At 39.4% G+C, this 24,156-nt stretch overlaps 1 protein-coding gene across 1 annotated transcript in view; it reads right to left on the bottom strand.

Moving 5' to 3' along the window:
* The window catches only part of LOC107776932 (structural maintenance of chromosomes protein 5-like), a 42,536-nt gene that overhangs the window by 5,705 nt on the left and 12,675 nt on the right, over positions 1-24,156 (bottom strand). The window contains exons 17-25 of the mRNA XM_075244630.1: positions 22,125-22,188; positions 21,894-22,018; positions 21,690-21,767; positions 19,362-19,434; positions 18,577-18,680; positions 15,334-15,450; positions 15,171-15,248; positions 14,148-14,247; positions 14,015-14,069 (exon numbers count right to left, since the gene is read on the bottom strand). Of these exons, the coding sequence (XP_075100731.1) occupies positions 14,015-14,069; positions 14,148-14,247; positions 15,171-15,248; positions 15,334-15,450; positions 18,577-18,680; positions 19,362-19,434; positions 21,690-21,767; positions 21,894-22,018; positions 22,125-22,188 (794 nt within the window). The remainder of the gene's footprint in view (positions 1-14,014; positions 14,070-14,147; positions 14,248-15,170; positions 15,249-15,333; positions 15,451-18,576; positions 18,681-19,361; positions 19,435-21,689; positions 21,768-21,893; positions 22,019-22,124; positions 22,189-24,156) is intronic.

Genomic DNA, 24,156 nt, shown 5'->3' with positions numbered 1-24,156 from the left:
ATTTGCCAAGCATACTAGAAACTCTTATCCTTTGAGCGATAATAAAAGTACAATTCCTTTTTCGACTATTCATTATGATGTGTGGGTCCTACTCAAAAAGTTTCTTTATCTGGTAGTAGGTGGTTTGTTACTTTTATTGATTGTTGTACTAGAATGACTTGGGTGCATCTGTTAAAGGCCAAAAGTGAAGTTTTCTCCTGCTTTGCGTCATTTCATAAGATGATTTGCACTCAGTTTGAGGCTAAGATAAAAATCTTGCGTACTGATAATGGCACAGAACACATGGATAAAACTTTTGGTGCTTATTTGGAGTCTTATGGGATAATCCATCAAACTAGTTATCCTTATACTAGTGCACAAAATGGGTTTGCAGAATGGAAAAATAGGCAATTGTTAGAAGTGGCAAGATCTCTTATGTTTACCACAAATCTACCAAAACCTTACTGGAGGGAGGGGGATGCCATTTTAGTAGCTACCTATCTCATCAATAGAATGCCACTAAAAACCCTCAATTTTCAAACTCCTCTGGAAGTACTAAAGGGTAAGAATGACTATATTATTCCTCCGAAGGTATTTGGGTGTGTCTGCTTGTTCACATTAGGAACTCTGGGAAACTTGATCTAAAAGCCCTTAAGTGTATAAATGCCATCATCCTCCCTCTCGGAGAATCTTTGTCAGCATGGATGTTACCTTTCGAGAATCACCTATTTAAGTATTACATTATCACCTCTTAAAGGGGAGAACTATAAAAGAGAAGAGATGATTCTCGTGAGTTCTACTGCTGAAACCACTGCCAGTACCACAGGGGAAAGTAAAATTAAAGACAGAATACAGGGATACAGGGGGAGACTATTAGGCGTTTGGATAGACCTAATTTGAAAACTTACTCAAGGAGAAATAGAGCAGAAAAAAGTCATCATGCGATCTGCCGAAGCTGAACCTTCTTCTATTGGTGAGTTACCTATATTTCCTAATGGAAGCAAGCTATGATTGAAGAAATGCGATCTGCCGAAGCTGAACCTTCTTCTATTGGTGAGTTACCTATATTTCCTAATGGAAGCAAGCTATGATTGAAGAAATGCGATCTGCCGAAGCTGAACCTTCTTCTATTGGTGAGTTACCTATATTTCCTAATGAGTTAGATGTACCTATTGCTCACAGAAAAGGAGTCGGATCTTGCACCACCAAATATCCTTTATTTAATTTTGTCTCTTATAATTCTTTGTCCCCCTCTTATAGAGCCTTTGCCTTGTCTATTTCTTCTGTGTCTATTCCTCAGAATTGGAGAGAAGCTTTTGCAGATCCTAATCGGAAGCAAGCTATGATTGAAGAAATGAAGACCTTATCACAATATAAAACTTGGGAACTTGTTACTTCACCACCAAACAAAAAGTTGGTTGGCTGCAAATGGGTCTTCACTGTGAAGCACAAAGCTGATGGCTTATGGAGTAGATTATCAAGAGACATTTGCCCCTGTTGCCAAAATGAACACTATCAGAATCATTTTGTCTTGCGCAACTAATCTTGATTGGGACTTACATTAGTTTGATATGAAGAACGCATTTCTTCATGGAGACTTAGAAGAAGAGGTGTATAGGGAGATCCCGCCTGGATTTGATACCGAACAAAGTCAAAGAAAAGTGTGCAGATTGAAGAAAGCCTTGTATGGACTGAAGCAATCTCCTAGAGCTTGGTTTGACAGATTCTGCAAAGCAATGATGTCCTTCGGCTACCAACAAAGCAATGTTGATCACATTTTCATAAGACATCAAAAGGATAAACTCACTCTTCTCATAGTTTATGTTGATGACATAGTAATGACAGGAGATGATAAAGAGGAGATGGCCCGATTGAAGAAGTTGTTAGCACAGGACTTTGAATCAGATCTAGGGAAGTTGCAGTACTTCTTGGGAATTGAGGTTGCTAGATCAAAAAGAGGAATCTTTATTTCTCAAAAGAAGTATATTTTGGATCTCTTGAAAGAAACGGGTATGACAGGTTGCAAACTGATAGAATCACCCATTGAAAGTAATCACAAGTTACAAAGCAGAACTGGAAAGTCAGTTGATAAGGAAAGATATCAAAAACTGGTTGGAAGACTCATTTATCTCTCCCACACTAGACCAGACATAGTCTATTCAGTCAGCCTGGTGAGTCAGTTCATGCATGATCCCCGAGATCCTCATATGCAAGTTGTCTATCACATTTTGCGGTATTTGAAGTCTGCTCCTGGAAAAGGTTTGTTTTTTCTCCAAACATAGCCACCTCCAAATAGAAGCCTTTACGGATGCAAATTGGGTTGGATCTCTATATGACAGAAGATCTACATCCAGTTATTGTATACTCGTAGGAGGAAACTTAGTTACTTGGAGAAGAAAGAAGCAAAGTGTAGTCGTTAGATCAAGTGCAGAGGCCGAATACAGAGTTATGGTCCAGGGTGTATGTGAACTTTTGTGGTTACAAAAGCTACTAGAGGAATTGAGATTGTCTGAAAAAGGGAAACTTTCCTTGTATTGTGATAACAAGGCTGCCATTAGTATAGCTCATAATCCAATCCAACATGACCGAACAAAGATGTTGAAATTGATTGACACTTCATCAAAGAAAAGGTTACAAGTGGTGTCTTGAGTTTGTTTCATGTATCATCTGAAAAGTAGCTAATTGATGTGTTTACCAAAGGTCTCAACAAACGGACTTTCCATAAACTGGTTTGCAAGCTGGGCATGTGTGACATCTTTGCACCAACTTGAAGGGGGTGTTGACCAGCTTAATTATAGGAGAAAAATCAGAGAATCAAATCTGTAATTAATAGCTTGATTGTAGGATAGCTTGATTGTAGGAAAATTGTATTATAGCTGAATATTCTCTCATTATTTTCATTTATTTATTTTTCTAGAATAGCTGTAGAACTTTTGTATAAAGGCATGTATCAGTAGAAGGTAAAATACATTGAAATACAAAGAAGTTTTCTCTTCTTCTCAATTTCATCAGGACCACACCGCAACGAGTAAGACTCATGAGTTATTTAACTAGCCAGTCTTAGACATGGTCTCACTTGACAGTGTAGGAAGAGAATTAAGTGGATGCATGACAATTATGCCCTTACTTCAACCTCTGATTCCAGATTTGAGATATAAACCAACAGCCGAGGGGCATATAAGATAGTGGATTTGCTTAGAATTAGGGTTTGTAATAACCAATGAATCTACAGGTTTAGAACTCAAGGAGGGGCCATTAACCAAATATTTATAGACAAGTCGAGAGAGGGAATACATGATAAAATTCAAATTCAAATTCACAAAATAACTAAGATCGAGACAACCACCTCTCCAGCAAATAAGAGGTATCCGTCAAAGCGATAACATTTTGGAAAGGAAAACCTAATCTTACCCCAGGAGAAAACAAACAGGACAAACTGAAACTCCATCAAGACCATGAAGTGAATCCTAATTGTCAGCTAGAGTATCTCGTGACAACAAAATGCAAGAACTCTTTATTTATGACTTGAGCTTTTCATGAGGACAATAGTAAGGGCGTCTTTCATGATCCGTAGCATCAGATGGGTAACATTTTGATAGTGTTGTCCTTTTTATGCTGGTTAGCATATATTATGAACTCTGTATTTTTTTCAGCACCGACCCTCATTACATCCAAAATATTTGTTTTCAAAGAATTATCTTTTTCAATATCAACCTGTCACTGTTGATTGCTTTTCCCAGAAGATGAATTAGCACATCGGCGGAGTTAATGATACATTGGAGGTTTGGAGAAGAGGCGGATGCGGAAGTGAAGATTGATACACAAGTCATCCCCAAGAGAGGCAGCTCCGGTATCTTGGGTCAATAATCCAACGAAATGGCGAGATCGACGATAATATTACACATCTTATTGGAGCGGGGTAGATGAAACGGAGACTCAAATCCGGTATCCTATGTGATAAGAATGTGTCACCAAGACTTAAAGGTAAGTTTTATAGAGTGGTTGTTAGACCAACTATATTGTTTGGGGCAAAGTGTTAGCTAGTTAAGAACTCAGACGTTCAAAAGATGAAAGTAGCAAAAATGAAGATGTTTAGATGAATGTGTGGGCATACTAAGAGAGATACGATTAAGAGCGAAGATATATATGGGGCAAATTTGGAGTGGCTTCCATGGTGGACAAGACAAGGGAAGCTAAGCTGAGATGGTTCGATCATGTGAAGAGTAACATAAATACCTTAGTGAGGAGGTGAGAGATGTTGGCAGTGATAGGTCTAAGGAGAGGTAGACCGAGGAAGAATTAGACAGAGGTGATTAAACAGGACATGGCACATCTTCTGTCCAACAAGGACATGACTATATATAGAAGAGCATGAAGGTCGACGATTATGATAGAAGGTTAGTAGGCAATCGAGTAATTTCTCTCCTTTTTCTGGGAGAGCATGATTCTAGTTTAGAGCACCTTATATGCTCTCTCTTCTCCTTATCAATATTATTATTACAAGTCTATTATTATCTTATTCTTCAATTTTTTAGTACTATTTTTTTTACTTTGGTTATCTTTACTATTTTTGTTGTCAATACCTTTTTTTTCTTCAGTATTTTCATCATAACTTTTTTACTCTTGTATTTTCAAATCTATTTTGAAAATGCTTTTCTTTAGCCGAGGGTCTTGCGGAAATAACCTCTCCATCTTACACAAGGTAGGGGTAAGGTTGCGTACACCCTACCCTCCACAACCCTCACTTGTGGAATCACACGAGGTACGTTGTTGTTGCTGTTGTGAATGTCCTTCACTGGAGAACTGCAAACTAAGACTAGAACAACAACGGCCCAGTATAATCCCACATGTGGGGTCTGGGGAGGGTAATATGTACGCAGACCTTACCCCTACTCCGAGCAGCAGAGAGGCTGTTTCCAGGAGACCATCGGCTCAAGAAAGCAACAAGAAACGATATATTAGTATCATCAATAGAATCATAATAAAATAACAGGAATATAAGAAATACGAAATAGGTGGAAGGTATAATAATAACCAGCAGATAAAGCCCCGCATCAGTAGATGACCACTAGCATCCTAAAACTAACTCCTAACTGGTTAATCTCACTCTAGTGTGTTGTAGAAATATTAACAACTTCCCCCTAGCCTACAACTTTAATGCTCGACCTCCACAATTCCCTGTCAAGGGCCATGTCCTCATCAATCCTAAGTCGCGCCATGTCCTGCCTGATCACCTCTCCCCAATTCTTTTTAGGTCGCCCTCTACCTCTCCCCGTGCCCACCACAGTCAGTCGCTCACACCTCCTCACCGGTGCACCAGTGCTCCTCCTCTGAATATGCCCGAACCATCTGAGAACCCCACCATCATTTTTGCAGATTTTTTAAAAGAAGAAAAGGCTTCTTGTATTTCTGTGTATTTCTTACATCCCCAAGTAAAGATATTTATACACTAGGTCCTATGACTATTTTAAGAAGAAAGATAAATTATAATCAATTTACAATCAATTAGAATAAAATCAAATCTCAATCAGAATTAAATCTTTCCTAATAATTAAGTCAATCAACATTTCCCCTCAAGTTGGTGCAAAGATGTGGCACATGCCCAACTTGCAAACCGGTGCATGAAAAGTCTGTTTGTTGAGACCCTTGGTAAACACATCAGCTAACTGTTTTTACGATGGCACATGAAACAAACTCAAGATACCAATTGTAATTTTTCTTTCATGAAGTGTCGATCAATTTCCACATGCAGCTATACTCATGGCAGCCTTATTGTCACTATACAAGGAACGTTTTTCTTTTTCACACAATCACAATTCCTCTAGTAGCTTTTGTAGCCAAAGCAGTTCGCAAACACCCTGGGCCATAGCTCTATATTCTGCCTCTGCACTTGATCTAGCAACTACACTTTGCTTCTTGCTTCGCCAAGTAATCAGGTTTCCTCCTACGAGCGTACAATAACCAGATGTAGATCTTCTGTCATCCAGAGATCCAGCCAAATCCGCATCCGTAAAGGCTTCTATTTGGAGGTGATCATGTTTGGAGAAAAGTAAACCTTTCCCTAGAGCAGACTTCAGATACCACAAAATGTGAAAGACAACTTGCATATGAGGATCTCTGGGGATCATGCATGAACTGACTCACCAGGATAACTGAATAGATTATGTCTGGTCTAGTGTGGGAGAGATAAATGAATCTTCCAACCAATCTCTGATATCTCTCCTTATCAACTGACTCTCCAACTCCACTTTGTAACTTGTGATTGCGTTCAACTGGCAATTATGTGGGTCTGCAACCTGTCATACTAGTTTCTTTCAAGAGATCTAGAATATACTTCGTCTAAGAAATAAAGATTCCTCTTTTTCTTGATAAGGTAAATTGTATTAATCAAAAGGGAGAGAACTCTCGTATACAGGAAGTATACCAAAAAGTAGAGAATTTACATCAGAACATGATTCTCTTCAAAAGACGCTCAATCTTCTATACAAGTAGGGGCTATATGAGTGCACCAAAAAGAGATCAAAGATAAAAAACTTCTTATGGTGTGAAAAAGTAGACTAAATCCCCTCAAAAGCTCTCCTATTTCTCTCCCCCCAAACTATCCACATAAGAGCTAACGGGGGGAACTTCCACGCCTTTTGCTTTCTTCTTCTACGGAAACCTGCCCAACTATATAATATTTCCTTTACGGTGCTTGGCATCACCATTGAACACCAAAAAGGTTCAGGATCGCCCTCCACAAAGCCGAGGACACAGGGCAATGCAACAAAAGAAGATCAATTTCTTCCCCTGAGCTTTTACACATATAGCACCAACAAGTGTAATTCCTCTCTTTCGCAGATTCTCAGCAATCAAAATTATTCCCTTCGCCGCTAGCCATGCAAAAAAGCACACCTTCGTGGGCGCCTTAGGAATCCAGATCGAGAAGTATGGAGAAGAGGCCTCCTCTCTCACCAACATACTCTGGTAAAAGGACTTTACGGTGAACAAACCATCTCCACGCAAACCCCATCTCCAAGAATTACAAGATGGTTGGGGTCTATCTTGCCCATATAGCAATGTCAATAAATCTTGGAGCTCCACAATCTCCCAATCTTGCATGTTCTTTCTAAACGAGAGATCTCATATTATCCCCCCCCCCCCCCTTCATGCTCCTTACGAATCTGTTGGACCATCAATTCCTTCTGGTTTGAAACTCTGAAGTCGTGGGGGAAGGAGACTCTCAGGGTATCCTCTCCACACCACCTATGATTCCAAAAGTTGATTCTCTTTCCATCTCCCACCTTGCAAGTGATGTTGTCACCGAAGGATTCCCAATTCTTCATGATACTCCTCCACATGCCACACCCGAAAGGTGTTGTGATTACCTTGGTCCTCCAACCCCCTCCCGTGGAATCGTACTTTTCTACTATGACCTCCCTCCATAGAGCATGCTCTTCTACCCTGAATCTCCACAACCATTTCCCCAACAAAACTCTGTTGAATACCCTAAGATCTTTTACTCCAAGTCCACCCCACTTCTTTGGGGAAGTGACTGTCTGCCAATTCACTAGATGATACTTTCTAGTTCCATCCGCCGCATCCCAAAGAAAATTCCTTTGAAGCCGCTCCAGTTTTTATGTGATGCTCACAGGAGCTTGCAACATGGACAGGTAATAGGTGGGCATACTCGATAAAGTGCTTTTAATAAGCACTTCCTTTCCGCCTTTTGACAAGTACCGTTTCTGCTAGCCTGCTAATCTTTTTTCAACCCTTTTGATCACTGGATTCCAAACCATAGTATCCTTATGCGAAGCGCCTAATGGGAGACCCAGGTAAGTAGTGGGAAGGGAGCCCACCTTTCATCTGAGAACATAAGACAAAGCATCAATGTTAGCAACCTCACCTACCGGGAAAATCTCACACTTGTCGAGGTTGATCTTGAGACCTGATACTATCTGAAACCACTGCAGGACCTGCTTCAGGTAGGTCAACTGATCCATATCAGCATCACAGAAAACCAAGGTGTCATCCGCAAAAAGCAAATAAGAGATTCTTCGGGGCACTAGGCACCCCGATCGGAGTTGAGAATCCTCTCAAGAAGCCTCCGCACGCTGCACGATCCATCATTTTACTCAGAGCATCCATCACTAGAATGAATAGCATGAGGGATAGGGGGTCTCCTTGCCTGAGACCCCTGGAGCTGCCAAAGAAACCACACGGGCTACCATTAACCAGGACAGAGAATTTGACTGAGGAAATGCAGAACCTGATCAATCCCCTCCATCTTGCCCCAAACCTCATCCGCATCATAATGAAATCCAGGAACTCCCAATTGACACGGCCGAAAGCCTTGTCAAGGTCCAACTTGCATAGTAAGCCGGGATCTCTATTTTTCCTTCTGGAGTCTACAAGTTCATTTGCCACCAAAGCGGCATCCAGGATCTACCTACCTTCCACAAACGCATTCTGGGAGGACGAAACAGACACGTCAAGAACCTTCTTGAGTTTGTTGGAAAGCACTTCAGAAATAATCTTGTAAATGCTTCCCACGAGACTAATAGGCATGTAGTCTCTAACACAAGATGCACCTTCTTTCTTAGGCACAACAGTAATAAAAGTAGCATTGATACTTCTCTCGAAAAAACAATTCACATGGAAGTATTCAATGGTTTCCATCAACTCCCCCTTGATGGTGTCCCAACAAAACTGGAAGAAGGCCAAGGAGAAACCATCAGGGCTGGGGCCTTATCACCAGCACAACTCGACACAGCCTTGTGCACCTCCTCCTCCTCGAAAGCCTTTTCTAGCCACTCATTGTCTCCCTCCCCTATGTGGTTGAACTCTATTCAACCCAAAGTCGGCCTCCAACTAACTTCCTCTTTGTATAAGTTCTCATAAAACCCCACTATCGCCCTTTTTACCTCCTTATCTCCCTCAATCCTCACCCCATCCACAACTAAGGACTCTATGAAGTTTCTCTTTCGATTTGCAACCACCACCCTGTGGAAAAATTTGGTATTTGAATCCCCTTCCTTTAACCATAGCGCCCTCGATTTTTGCCGCCAACTAGTCTCCTGAGCTATTGCTAACTTGACTATTTCCCTCTTAACATCCCCCAATCTCTCTTTCTTAGATTCATCTAACTCCCTCGCCCCTTCCCCTCTCTCTAGTTCCCCCAATTCATGCATAAGCTCCCTTATTTTAACCTCTACCCTCCCAAAAACCTTCTTATTCCACCTAATACTATCTCCCTTAAGCAATTTAAGTTTCTTTGAAAGACGGAATAAAGGTGTCCCTGATACCCCATAGCTTGTCCACCATTCTTTCACCTTGTCACCAAATCCTGCCACCTTCAACCATATGTTCTCGAATCGGAGGGAGCACGCACCCCTCCCTCTGCATCCAACTAGCAAGATAGGCAAATGATCCGAAGACAGCCTAGGTAAAGGAATCTACAGCGCATTCGGCACCAGCTCATCCTAGGAGGGCGATATCAGAAATCTATTAAGTCTAGACCTTGAGTTGGAATCCTCCGCCCTGGTCCAAGTAAACCTTTCCCCTGACAGAGGAAGATCAATGAGAAAGTGATCATTGACGAAGTTAGAAAACTCCTCAATGGCCCTCGAAATCATATTACACCCTAATCTCTCATCCGGGAATCTAATAGTGTTAAAAGTCTCCCCCTAAAACCCATGGAATGTCCCATTCCCCCATCATATTGGCCAGTTCCTCCCAGAAAAATACCTTGGACCCTTCTCTTACCGGTCCGTACACCCCTCAAATCCCCACTCCACCCCACTCACTCTATTTTTGACAGGAGCTGCTAAAGAAAAAATTCCCTTCTTAATCTCTTTTACCTCCAAGCTTCTATCATTCCACATTAGAAGAATGCCCCCGGCACTTCTCGCTGCTGGAACCCAATCATATTTTACCCAACTACCTCCCCAGACACTCCTCACAATCACATTCGACAAACTGAAAGCAAACTAGGTTAGCACCCCACTCCCTAACTCCCACTCTGATGATGGCCCTTTTGTTTGGGTCATTCATCCCCCACATTCCATGAAAGAATCTTAACTTCCATAAGAAACAATATCACCCTTCTCCCCACCCCCTCTAATCGAGCTCCCTTCCTCCCTGTCACACACCCGGCCCCTTCTCTGGTACACCACTACATCCCCTAAATTATTTTGCTTAACACCTTGACCCAACTCCCTCCCTGCACCATCATTAAAAGATTGTTGTTCAATCTCCCTCAACAGTTCTAACACTCTATCTTCCTTCCCTTCAAAAGAAACGCCTAGAAACTTCCCAAAGTTTAATAGTTTATCCTCCATCCAAAAAAACATATCCCCTCATCCAATCCGTGACGAAATTGGACATGCGTCTTCTATATGAACCATTTCTTTGCTCCTACTGGAGGAATACAAGATCATAACACTGCTAGCAATAGGAATTTTAGGTGCCAAAAGGATCTCACCATTTCCTTGAGGGGTATCAACCTTTGAAATTAGCACCCCGTTGTTATAGGAATGACCAGAAACACCAGTAGGGTATCCTGAAGGAGGAGAGCATGGAACCCTTGGCGGCATCTTAACTGAGAATACTGGTCTGGCACTAACATCAGTTGGGGCATTCAACAATCTTCCCAAAAGAAGAAGAAGCTTGAAGTGTAGCCTCAATACAACTAAGCCCAGGACCACCTGAGGGAGCGATGGAGCTGGGCCCATCAGAGGCGGGAGGCCGTGGAATAACAGCACCATCTATAGCCGGTGCTATCCCTAAAGCAGCGGCCATCGAAGAGGGGCGCAGGTCACTAGAGCTCGATGAAGAAATACCACTGTGTGTAGCACCATTGGCAGAAGAAGGAAGAACGACGGTTCCCATATGCTTAGGAGCCTTATCAGATGCAGCTTGAAATAATTTGGGCCCCTTAGGATCAATTCTAATAGAATTGGGAAAAGTTGTTGGGCCCATGTGAGGGGACTCAGGCCTATACTTGCTAAAATATTGCCTGGCCCTAGGATAATTAGAGGAGGACTGGCACATTCTGCCTTTCCAACCCGCATCACTAACCCATTCATGTCTTTTCCTCCTGTTGAAATTGTCTTCTTCTCCCAAAATCAAACCTCCCGTCACTTCTCGATCTAACGTCTGACTCCGGCTTAGTCCACTGATCCGGTGAGCGCTCCCCTCAGAGACTGGTTTCCCCTCCCCTCCCCTCCCTTCTATTTGACCTTCCCTTTTCTTCCGCCACTATCTCAGGCATAAAGATAGGGCGAAATTCAGGACTCAACCAAACCCTATAACTCACGTAGCTATCTTCCACCACAGTGGAGACAGGGGATTTTTCCCCTTTCCTCACCACAATCCTCACTCGCGAGAGATCATGTAAGCTGCAAGCGACATCAATAAAAACCCCACAGATTTCCTCAATCTTCTTGAATAAGTCAAGACACCAAAGAGGCACCGAGAGACCCACCATGTTGACCACCAATGATTCGCCGGTGTAACGAGGGTCTAGACACCCATCGTGCTCCACCCATCTGTCTAGCTTTAAGTTCTCATCGAACCACCTATTTCCTCTTACAAGAATTTCTGAAGCTTGAGACTCGTCGACAAAACGGAAGAGATATTGTGTGTCCCCCAATTGCGATATTTTCAACTCGTCCTTGACGTTCCATGCCCCTGCTACCCAGTACCTAACAGCCTCTGGAGATCCAACCCATTTGGAGAAAGACTCAATCAGACAAGATCTCAAGAAGCCTTTGCGCATGAGAGTGTGCTCCTCAGATAGCGAGAAGTGCGGCTCTTACCCTACGTTAAGCTTTCGATGGCATCTTCCCCCAAGTTCTAGGGCTGGCCAAGAGGCAGCTTTGATGAATGACATATTTTCCAATTTTCTAGATTCTAGAGAGAAGTAGGAGTTTCTCTCTGTAGAATCCATCATATTCTAGATGTGACTGTCCCAAAAAAAGAGGTGAGAAACGACCAGAAAAACCCAAAGGTTAGAAAAATCAATAGTCACAGTGGGTGGAAAACAGAATATAGGAAGGGAAGAACTTTTCTGGTACTGAACAACGGAAACAGACGCCGTATTCTAGGTTTTAATGGCCGAAAAAAGAAAAAGTCATCCGATTTTGGTGAAACTAAGACGAGAAGGCTCGGAAAAGCCTCGAGAAGAGACTGTCAGAAGAAAAAAAATTGAAAGTCACCGGAAGATGGCACACGCGTTGGCGCGTGGCTAGATCTCGCCGGCGCGTGAGGGCGTGTGAGATGTCAGATGCCAGCCGGTCTTTACTGGGGTTTGGACGCTGGAAGCATATCTTGGTGGGGGTGGTTGAGTCTTAGGAAGAAGAATAGGGTTGGGAAGTCCATCATCTGTATCAGTGTTAGAGTTGGGAAGTTCGAAACCCTAGTTGTTCCTCTATTCCACAAAAACACATACATTGCCTTTCACTCTTAAGGACACGGCAGGGATAGTTTTCCACAGCTTCCTCGATTTTTTCCTTGCAATTCTGCCCTAACCAACTCTTTCTCTCACTCAAAACACTTTGTTCTATCATTATTAAATGTATTCCTCTTTTTAATCTAGCAACCTCAAGTCCCAAGAAGTACTGCACTTTTCCTAGATCCTTGATCTCATATTCATGTGCCAACAACTTTTTCAATCGGGTCATCTCCTCTTTGTCATCTCATGTCATTACTATGTCATCAACATAAACTATGAGAAGAGTGAGTTTACCCGTATGATGTCTTATGAAGAGGGTGTGATCAACATTGCTTTGCATAATCTGTCAAACCAAGCTCTAGGGATTGCTTCAGTCCGTACAAGGTTTTCTTCAATCTGCATATCTTTCCTTGATTTTTTGCAGTATCAAATCCACGAGGAATCTCCATATACACCTGTTCTTCTAAGTCTCCATGAAGAAATGCAGTTTTCACATCAAATTGTTGCAAGTCCCAATCCAAATGAGTTGCACAAGACAAAAGAATTCTAATAGTGTTCATCTTCCCAATAGGAGCAAATGTCTCTTGATAATCCACTTCACAAGTCTAAGTGAATCCTCAGCCACCAATCTTGCTTTGAATCTTTCAATCGAGCCTTCAGCTTTGTGCTTCACAGTGAAAATTCATTTGCAGCCAACCAACTTCTTGTCTTCTTGGTTGACATCGTTACTTTTCCCAAAAAAGGCTTGACCAGAGTTTGAATCTCATCTAATATATACAAGTCATCATGCAATCTACCACTGCCAATCTTTTTCCCTATTTGAAGATCCTAAAAAATACAATAATCGGGAAAGAACTCGATTTTACAGGTTAGAGCTTTGGTGATGGCACTAATAGCTAATAGATTGACAGAGAACTCACGGACATGGAGCACGAATGATAGTTTAATATTAGGAGTACAAACGACAGAACCTATTCCAGAGATAGGTGTTAAAGAACGGGCTATTTTGACATTATCTCCTTTGAGATACGGAGAATAGTTTTGAATGCCTTTAGAAGAGCCTGGAAATTGTTCGGGTAACCAGGAAAGAGATTTTATGATCAATGACCTTATCCGGAAGCACAAGACTCTTTCCTACTTCTTGTATATTTGTTAGTGTCATGAAAACTTATGTGAATGTGGAGATGTTAGGGAATCTAATCTTTCTTTTGCTAATATATAAAGCTGATTTCTCTTCCCAAAAATTGACTTTCAAAATAAAATAGGTACAATCAAAAGTAACAACTCTAGTTTGAGTAGTGTAATATTGAAAACTAATTTTATATGGCATCAAAAGAAGCATAATAGTTCACCAATGAAGAACAAGATAGTTTCTAGGCCCAATGACAAACACAATAAAAAAGTACTAAAGTCGCCGGTGCACTTAGTAACACAAGTACTTCTCATCGGCCATCGCCAAAAATTGAGAACTTATTGTCACGAAATGCAAAAGAAATAATGATTTGAAATATTTGTTGCTTCTCCAATTAAGGAAAGCCACAAGAGGCAAAAAAATCTCAATTAATCAAGCATACTTTAAGGGAGAATCAGAGCCGTAATTACCTGAATTTGACTTTAATTAGTATCCCATATTTGTCAAAGTCCATGGCATGCTCATCTGAAGAGAGACATCGATCAATAAAGGTTGACAGAACTTCTCAAGAAATAAATTTTGTAAGGATTGATGTTAATATACCTAATGAAACTTCTCCTGCAACAGCCATTTCTTGGAAATTGCGGCTAAAAGTCTGGTTGATTTGTGAAACAAGACTTCTTAATGTTGGTAGCCACCTTTCCTGCAAAATCCTAGAATCAGAACATTTTTTTGGGTATACTACCACAATATGTCTGCACTAGAGTTAAACACCTTGTAATTGCACAACCACAGCAAAGATAATAGAAAGATAAAAAAATAAAGGAGGAATTTTTCCTAAATTACCTAATATTTCCATTTCTTTGACCCTGATTTTTCCCAATTGCTTAACGGGTCTCTTCTCCAAGAACCTATTGATTTTCTTTCTTCTAAAAATAACCTATTTTTATTATTCTGTTTTTGTTTAAATAACTTGTCATTAGATATATTAGTACTAGGGAACAAAAAAGCAAACGTCAAACTGATACCATTTTGAATCATTTTAGTTTAAAGACTTTAAACACACAAACATGTATCATTGCAAACCTCAAAAAAGGGAATGAATAAAAGTAATCTTTCTCAATTAAGCTTTTTGATGAGGCAGTTCAATTATAACAGCTAGGTCAACACTCAACCATAAGATGACGCAACACAAGGATCGGATAGGAAGGAGAAATGCTCAACTAAGTGCTCTTCAACTGATATCAGAGCTAGGCAGGCAGATATCTCAGTGTCGAGTCCAACCTTCGCCCATCAACAAATTAATTGCAAGTGCATGGCCCAAAAAGAAACAAAAAATTGGCTCGCACATGAGGGGACATGTTGCAGACCAAACAAGTGCCCTGCTCTAACAGCTTCAGCTTTTAGATGAGGCGAGTACCTTTTAGACAAGGCAATTCACTCATTTAGCTGTATTGATGGATACGTTTAAGGCCTTGAAATAAGAATACCATTGGAAAGAAAAGACAACCATGTAGGGCTTAAGTGAACCATTGTAGGGCTTAATCAGATACAACAAGCAGCTTATAAACATTAGACTCGCCAGGTAACTATCAAAAATGCTAGAGAACCATAAAAAACTCTAACCTTTAAAGCATTGATTTCATCAATGAGGTTGCTTAATTTCTCTTCTTCCATCTCTTGAGTCTTTGAAAGAGATTCTATCTGCAAAAGAATGAATTAGATGCGATCATGGTATATTTAAAAAGGAAAAAAATGGAAAAGCAAATTAATGAAACAAAAATTTTACTTTTTTCTGACGTGTTTCATACTCTTCTAGAACATTATGGTTCAGGAAAAGAATGGAATTGGCTTGAGAAATGGTGTCTTGGATAGCCGCTTCCAATTCCTCAATTGTAGATGGCATCTGCTGGGAAAATTGGCAAGAAATGAATTAAACATACAGGAAACCTTGAGAACCACAAACATTAAATATGCAATATCGGAACATCTAAGGAAATAACAGGCATACAGAATCGATCAATTAGAAGACAAAAGAAACAAGTCCTACCCATTCGGTGGACAGTCAAAGAAAAGAAACACCACATTAAAGCTGCTACGAAAAGCTCATACCAAAGCAGTAGTAAATTATCCCAACCTACTACTTGGAAACACAGAAAAACCAGAAGACAAAAGCTCTTCTAACACTATAAGTAACAAATTAAAGGGGAAGACAGATCTACAAAAGAGGAAGTAGGCCTGTGCAATAACCCCAAATTTAATTAGGGGTTATTTATTAACTTAATAATAGAAAAAGAAAAAAAAGAATTTAATAATAATAATAACTATAAAAAGAGAACATTAAAAAGAAGTGAAAGAAGCGGAACGCGCAGAAGCAAAAAAAAAAAAACACAATAAGAGAAGAGAAAAGAACATAAAAGAAAAGAAAGGGCGAAAAAGAGAGGAAGAGAGGGGAGAAAAATAGGGATTCTCAATCCAAATTATCAAGGTAATGATCCTTCACTTTTATATAAGTTTATTACGTGATTATGAGAAGATTTTTATGGTAGAAACATGGAGAAATTTTCAGAAATTGAGAAAGTTTAGCCCTACGGTTCTTTAATCTAATTCATCAATTTGAAAGGGCAAACATTATCAAAATTTGATTTTGATCAGGGAATTCTGACCCATTGACCAGCGTTGACTTTTTGGGTCAATCTTTGACCACGAGTTTGACTTGTGTTAAAAATTATGTAAATATTCTCCCAAGGGTTTTTTACCATTCTAAACCCGTTTTTGTATAGTTTGAGGTGATCCAGATACCCAAGAGCATATTTTAATTTATTGAAAAGAGTGCTTGGATAGTGAATTGAGGTAAGTGAGACGTTAAGCTTTGGTGCTTGCTTTTCAAAATATATTTTGAAAATATATTTTATCTACATGGTTCATGTGTTGAGACAAGCGTGTGTTTGGCAGAATCGGTGGTCTTTGACCAACCGCACATATATTATTTTGTTAAGAATATGAAAATCATTTAATACACAATATGGGATGTTGTGTGGCTTCTTGTCATGGAGTTGTGGCATTAGAAATTATTTCTTCGCTGCCGTAATATATTTGGTGCACTATGTATGTTGTCGTGATAGATTTGAAGCATTGTATATGTTGTCATGGACTCGTCGGGGTATTTGGTTAATTTCCTTCACTACCATTTATCACAAGTCCTTAGTATAAAGTTTGTTGAGATATATAGTGTTGTTGAATAATTGTTTGGACCTTATGGAGTAATTATATGGTGAAAGACATATGTACATATTATTTATGTGCTCGTTATGTATTTGTATTTTCTAACACTTGTTCCAGAAGTATTTAAAGTGGCGGGTTGAGGATCTTGCTGGGTTATATTTACATATAACTCACTCCTTACCTGCATGTCCAAGCAAGTATTGTTGTTGAGGACGAGACTAGTGGCTGACGAGTTCGTTGAGTGGACACTGTTGCTGAGGTGAGCCGCCACATTATTCGTGGAGGTCGTTGTTTCAGCTCTACCTATCTTATGTCTATTATTTCTTTTTGGGTTTGCATGCCCGATAACTTAACTCCTATAACTCTATTAGATGCTCCATAGTTTGGGTCTGGGTGTGGGAATTTGGGGTAAACTATTTGACCAATCGTTGGATTTTATATGTTGATTATGATTTTAGTTGGATAATCATTTCGTATTTAGTGATTAGTAATGTGTTTCGACCTTCTCTTAGTGCTTATATAAAAGGGTTAAGAGTGCGAAAAATTGGTTCGTCCGGCGGTGGTGTTAGCCAGGTGCCAGTCACGTCTATGGATTAGTTTGGAATGTGATCGCCTCTTCTTGGATTAGGGAAAAAAATGCAAAAAAGCAAGACATGGTAGTAAAATCAAGTGCAGAGATAAAATGTCGAGTAATGGTTTTGCGACATGTCTATGGGATAGTTTGGAACGTGACAGCCTGTTCTCGGATTGGGGGGGGGCAAAAACGCAAGACATGGTAGTAAAATCAAGTGCAGAGGTAAAATGTTGAGTAATGGTTTTGCGACATGTGAGCTTATATGGTTAAAGCAACTTCGCAAAGAATTAAGGTGTGGGAAAATCAAAATGCACCAATGCAATTGATCTGAGACAATTAATACACATTGCTTTAAACCCAATGTTTCATGAAAAGGATATATAGTAGATTGTCACTTCATCAGACAAAAGATTGAGTAAGGGTGTATTACGACAAGTTTCGGCAAACTCAAATGAGTCATTGACAAATATTCTTACAAAACCACTTCAAGGATCCAGAACTGAATATATTTGCAAAAACTTAGGGGCATATATGTAAGCTCCAACTTGAGTGGAGTGTTAAAAAGTAGAAAATTATTAATAGGCAAGAATCTTTTCTTTGTAAATATAGGAAAATTTTAGAATATTTGTAATGGATAATTAGGAACAGGAATTCTTTTCCTTTAAGGAATGGAAATTACTATCCCTTCCCTTTTTAAGATTACTTGCAAACACTACTTAAACCCGTAGTGTTCGAGTAATCAAGAATTCATGAGAGAATAATCAAGAATATCATGCCTAAATCTCTTCTTTCTTCTTTCAATACAAATTGAAGCCCAATTCAGGAAGCAGTCTTATATATTTCTATTTTGTCAATTAAACTCATATTTTGTCTCTCTAGCTAGACAATATTCTAATGGGAACTATTTGTCTATGTCCATTTAATTTATCCAATTACTGAGTTCCCTTCCTAACTATATATATCAACAAGCAGATGCCACATAATGGTTGTAATAACACATAAAGGACATGAAAGTTCTCAAAACCTCTAATTTTATGTTTTTCTTTTATTCTTTTGTTTTTCAGATAACATAATGAATAAAAAAGAGGGATAACAAACTGTTATTAAATAGAAGCACCAACAATTCCTATCCATACAAAAAAAGATGCAAGAAGGAACAGTAATAGCAAACAGGCTACACAAATGTTAGGTGTCCAAAGATTCACAAAAAACTGTATTATTTGGGAAACAAACCTCACAAAAAGCCTGCTCTAGTTCTGGAGTTATAATGGCTACTGATTCTGCATGCCTCTTGGCAGCTTCCAGTTGCCGTCGGCATTCCTCTGTCTCCTTTTTACCTAATCAAGAAAAATAACAAATTGGAAAGCTATATGGTGTAATAATTTCACTCAAGGCCATAAGCAGTAGTGCAGGCAGAGTTTTGCACAAATGGTTGTCGACCTATTGTCACAATTCGACTTGTATATACAGGTTTGGGTCTAGGTCTAAGTCTATGGGGTGTAAGACTTTAGTTCCTATCTCAATTTGCTGTTTACTTTGCATTATTTTTAAGAGGTTTTACCAATTGTATATGTACATCCAATTTTTAGAAAGATCTTATATATACATATATAATAAAAAGATTTTGGCGAAGCGTGTCTAATGAAACACTTGGTTCAGTATCAAAGAACATTGGTGTTAAAGCCCTCAAGAATCAGGAAGACAGATCCGGTCACATCATTCACCTAAGCATTTGCACCCAGATATCAATTAGTAGGAAATAACAATGTCCTCTACTCCTCCCACTCATAGACATGAATAAACTACCAAATGATGGATTACACAGCAGGTTCAGACTATATCCCCATGGTTCATTTCCTTAATTTTTTGGGACCCCCTGTAGTTTCTTCTTTTTTGTCAGCCAGGCGAGATGGTCTTTCAAAGTTATAATATCACTGTGCAATATGTAAGATAGTCAATTGTGAAATCGCTAACTACTGAAGAACTTTTTGAATTGGACTAATTACTGAAGAACTTACAGTACTCATAATGCAGAGATGCTTGCATAGCAAATTTTTCTTGGTGCTTCACATTAGCTTCCATCTCTTTTATCTGAAAAGATGAAAAGGAAGCATAATTCACAATCATAATAAGATTTTTTAGGTCTAGTGAAGTCAGTCTCAGTTTGTTAGACTACTTTCAACTACCAGTAATGCACGAAGCCCATATTCTTCGCGTGTTAGACTAAATTCAACTACAAGTCCATATTCTAGGTATCAATCTATTTATTAAGAAGAAAAAGCAACAACAACAACTCAGTGTATTCCCACAAGTGGGGTTTGGGGAGGGTAGGATGTACGCAGCCTTACCCCTACCCTGGAAGGGCAGAGAGACTATTTCCGATAGATCCTCGGTTATTAAGAAGAAAAAGAAGAAGAGAATTTATGTCCAATGAAGTCAGTCTTGGCTTGTTAGACTACTTTCAAATACAAATAATGCTAAAAAACCCATATTCCTGCTACCAATCTGTTTATTTGAAAAGAAAGAAAAAAAAAGACCAGACACAACACTACAGACCAACAGGATTACATTTGATTTGCATTGGCAGACAATTTGCAGCAAACAAAATGAAAAATTAATTCATAAACCTTGCGCTAACATCAGCATAGTACCTTCTAATCAACGACACAAAGCATCATATCTGCTGCTCTTTCTTTCTTTTTTAATTAACTCATGCATTTGCTTTTTATGTAGCAATAAAGCCTCCTTTTTGAGAACTATAGCCCTGTTTAATTTTCAGCAATATGGCATAGTGAAAATGCACAATTGAAATAGTAACAATAACACGATAAGCTATTAAAGGACAGAATTTGAAGTGCAAGATACTTAAAGCTATTTTGTATTGGCTATATTGCGTTGTCCAAAGAGCAAATCTTTCTACCATTTGTGAACATACTGCCAGGGAATTTTTATTTAACATAATGACACCGGGCCCTCCCCCAGGGTAGAGGTAAAGTCTGCGTAGACACTACCCTCCCCAGACTCCACATGTGGGATTATACTGGGTTGTTGTTGTTGTTGTTATAATGACACCGGGCCTTTGTTAATCTTGAATATAAAATGTAACATTAAGAACATATTGTGTCAGTGTTCAGATTATAGCAGATACAACTTCTCTAGGATGTCATAAAGTTCAAAAGGCCAAAAACCTTGAAGCAACATCTTAATTTGAGGTTTCAGCTTTATCATGAAATAATTCACCATTATAAGAGTAGCTTAATCAAGAAATAATAGAAACAGCAAGGAGTTAGGAGGAAGCACCTGAAGGATTTGGGACAGTAAATAAATAAAAACTAAAAAGCCATAATAATGCCACAAGACAAAAAAACATTGGAGATGATACCTCAATCATGTGACTTGATTTATTTTGCCAAATAACCCTTATGCTGCAAAACCTAACCATCTACTGGTGAGTAATAAACACAAAGTCCAAAATATCCTTTAATTTAATTTTCCTGCTCTTTATCATACCAGCCTTTGCGTCGGAACTAGCTTTCCCTTTCTATAACATGGGAGGTGCAGATATTTGAAGCCTTCTGCTTGGATCCAAAAGTAGGAATTTAGGGCATCGAGAGTTAATTAATACTCTGCCTTGAAGAGTCGCAGCTATGTTAAGTTTCACGCCAAATTGGATATTACCGAGCATTGATTTGTAGTTAGTCTTATTTTTGTGTTGCGACATATGAATTAGCAAGACAGATGCATCCCTCACGCTAGGCACAACTTGAGAACCAAGTTGATAAGTAACAAGATTTATTTCTCAAAATGGACATTTCTCATATACAACAGGTAATGAGAGCGTAGCGACTTAGAGACCGGCATTCCTATCTCGAAAGTCCAACCCATAACATATATAAGATGGTATCATTAGGGCAGCAAATATAGAAATTTTGATGCAGTACTTGTCTTTATTGCAAATTTTCTCCAGGAATAGGCCCCTTGTTGACCTAGAAATTGGCATTTCTGTCAGGGTGTGTAGCTCCAAGATAACTATTGCTAAGCTCTCAACAAATGTAGTGAGGAAAACTACTGCGATTTATCAAGTGACACTTGCCTCTTAATCTGTCCTTTCTCCTTATTCCATTCCTTCTTTTCAAGTCCCACTATCAAGTACAAGAATTCCATTTAAGCAGACCCTAGGTTTCCATTTCCCAGTAATATAATAGTCCTTCTACTCACACCAGCATAACCTGACACAGACCACTCATTTTTCCGGCAGTGCACAACTATTGTTTTTAATTTCTTCGATTTTCTTAGTTTATCTACTTTGGTTTTATACAAAATAGGTCCTAAAAGAGAAAGTGTACCTTCAGCCCAAGTTCAAGGGATGCCATGTTATGTTCAGCATAATTTCTTCGGTGAGCCACAGCATCAATAAGTAAATTCTGGCACAACAGAAAAGAGAAAATCAGCAAAGATACATACAGCAGAAGTACTAAACTTCACCGCTAAGGAACTAATCATAACTTTAGAGGCATCAGAAAACAGAAACATTAAAAAGAGCAATTGACCTTGAGTTCTAATGCAAGTTGAAATCTCTTTAACTTCATAGCTTGAATCTGGTCAATAAGCTTTGCAGCTATACTATCCAGGTCATCCTCTCTTTCCAAAGATTTCATGTTTATCACACGCTGTCCTAAAGTTGGAGAAAGTTTTTTGTTGAAGGAACACAAGATAAACAATACTGAACCTGTAGTTTGTATTATACATACTTCAAGTAAAAGATTATAAAAGATACTCACTGACACGGCCTTCCATCTCACGCCTTCTTTTCTTCTCAAGTAGTGATTCATTTATAATCTCTTCCTACAAGTAAATAACAAAATATACTAATTATGCTTGAAGTAAGATAACATTTAATATGTCATCAACAATTAGGACAACTTTCAAACATATGAACGACATTGATGTTATATTGACGGGAAAAGTTAGGGAAAGAATCCCTTAGAGTAGAATCTCTTCAGATTGACTAATTACACAACGGGAAAAAAGAGAAATGTGCAAAAGCGAATTCATATAAGCAAGAAAAAAAGATTCGAAATGAAACACGGTTCCACAGCTAATATTATTTTACATGCGAAACCTCCATCATCCCCATCCTCGACTGCCAACACACATGTGAGGAAACAGAGCTATCAACATGCTTTCCAGCACAAACACTTCAATGATAGAGTTTTTGGAATTTTTTCCTGTCTACTGTTCAAGCTATTTCAGGTTCTGGTCTCTTCGTTATAGCATTGGCACATTAAACCTTAATTAATTTGAAACAAGCAGCTTCGATTCATATACTAATGGAGTTGATACAAATAAATGGAACTTTGGAACCCCTTTTATTCTCACACTTCCTCTGCTAGCCACTCATCTGAGCACCTATGTTACCTCACTCCAACCCCTGCCTTACAGTCTAAAAAAAATACCCTAAGACATCGTTCAATCCAACCCAACCTTGCATTTATTCCCGCCACCCAATAATTTATGCGGGCCAGAGGCTAGCTACAGTGAGTAATATAGGTTGATGGCGAGGCCACAAGGGGTTGGGAAAGGGTCATAGGATTTTGGCAAAGGGAGTGGGGTTGTTGCAGGGCCTAAGAGAGGGTCTTGTGGAGACTCAGAAGGGGAAATCAAGGGGTAGGAATTCCATGACAGACTGTCTGCAAAATTTTCTTCTCCATTTTGTTGGTCCTGCATGTACGATGACCAAATTTGCGTATTCACACAGATCAAAGGTTAAATGCTCCACGGCCCATGCTCTATATTACAGAAACTGTTAAGTAGTTAGTCATGTGTCCCACATCGAGAAGTAGATACCTATTATCATGTAATCACCGTATATAAATAGGGCGTTGTACAACACTTTAATTAAATAATAATATTTCTCCCGTGCTTTCTCACATGGTATCAGAGAAATCGTGAGAGATTTATCGCTGTGCATAAATTCCAGCGATTCCGGGAAGAGAAATCAGTCAACCAGAAGTCTTTTTCCGGCAAACACAGGTCTGCTGCAGTAAAAAAAAGCCACTTTTCGACAGTTTTGTGCAAAAACAAACACCACCACGAAGTAGATCGGCCTCCGCCGACCAACCCATAAAATATCTCCATTAGAAAACCCTCCACGCGCTCCCATGCGCTGCCGGAAGAAATTTTTCCGGCGAAATCACGCGCCGGCGCGTGGCCCTTTCCGGTCACTTTTTTGGAAAAATTTCTTTGGGATAGATTGTTCGCAAGGGAATTCCGACCCTACCCATCCAAGTTCACCAAATTCCGACTACTTTTATATTTTTCCAACGTGAACAGTGATTTCAGAAGAGTTTCTGATTTTTCCGACGTGAAAATTATAATGCCATTCATAGCAGAAGCCTTTGACTCACAATCCGTTGGATCCAATCCATTGAATCCAATCCAAATGATTTCTTTATCAGATCATATTGAGTTCCTTCATTACAAAGCATGTAAACAGACATCTTCAGAGATAGCTTCCGTTGTTCAAACAGGTAGTAGCGTGACTTGTGTCTCCCAATTTTCAACCTCCGAGTCTTGGGTCATTGATTCAGGTGCATCGGATCATATTTCTGGTAACAAATCCCTTGACTACTATTTCGTATTCTCAATCTCTTCCAACAATCACAATGGCCAATGCGTCTCAAACCATGGGAACTGCAATAGGTCACGCAAGCCCACTTCCTTCCTTACCTTTAGATTCAGTTCTTTATGTGCCTGGTAGTCCTTTTAATCTCATAGTCGTTAGTCGCTTAGCCAAATCACTTAAATACGTTG

Source organism: Nicotiana tabacum, chromosome 22 (genome assembly GCF_000715075.1).
Source record: "Nicotiana tabacum cultivar K326 chromosome 22, ASM71507v2, whole genome shotgun sequence".
Lineage (NCBI taxonomy): Eukaryota > Viridiplantae > Streptophyta > Magnoliopsida > Solanales > Solanaceae > Nicotiana > Nicotiana tabacum.
Note: the sequence above shows the minus strand (reverse complement) of the source record. Positions and strands in the feature narration are given on the sequence as shown.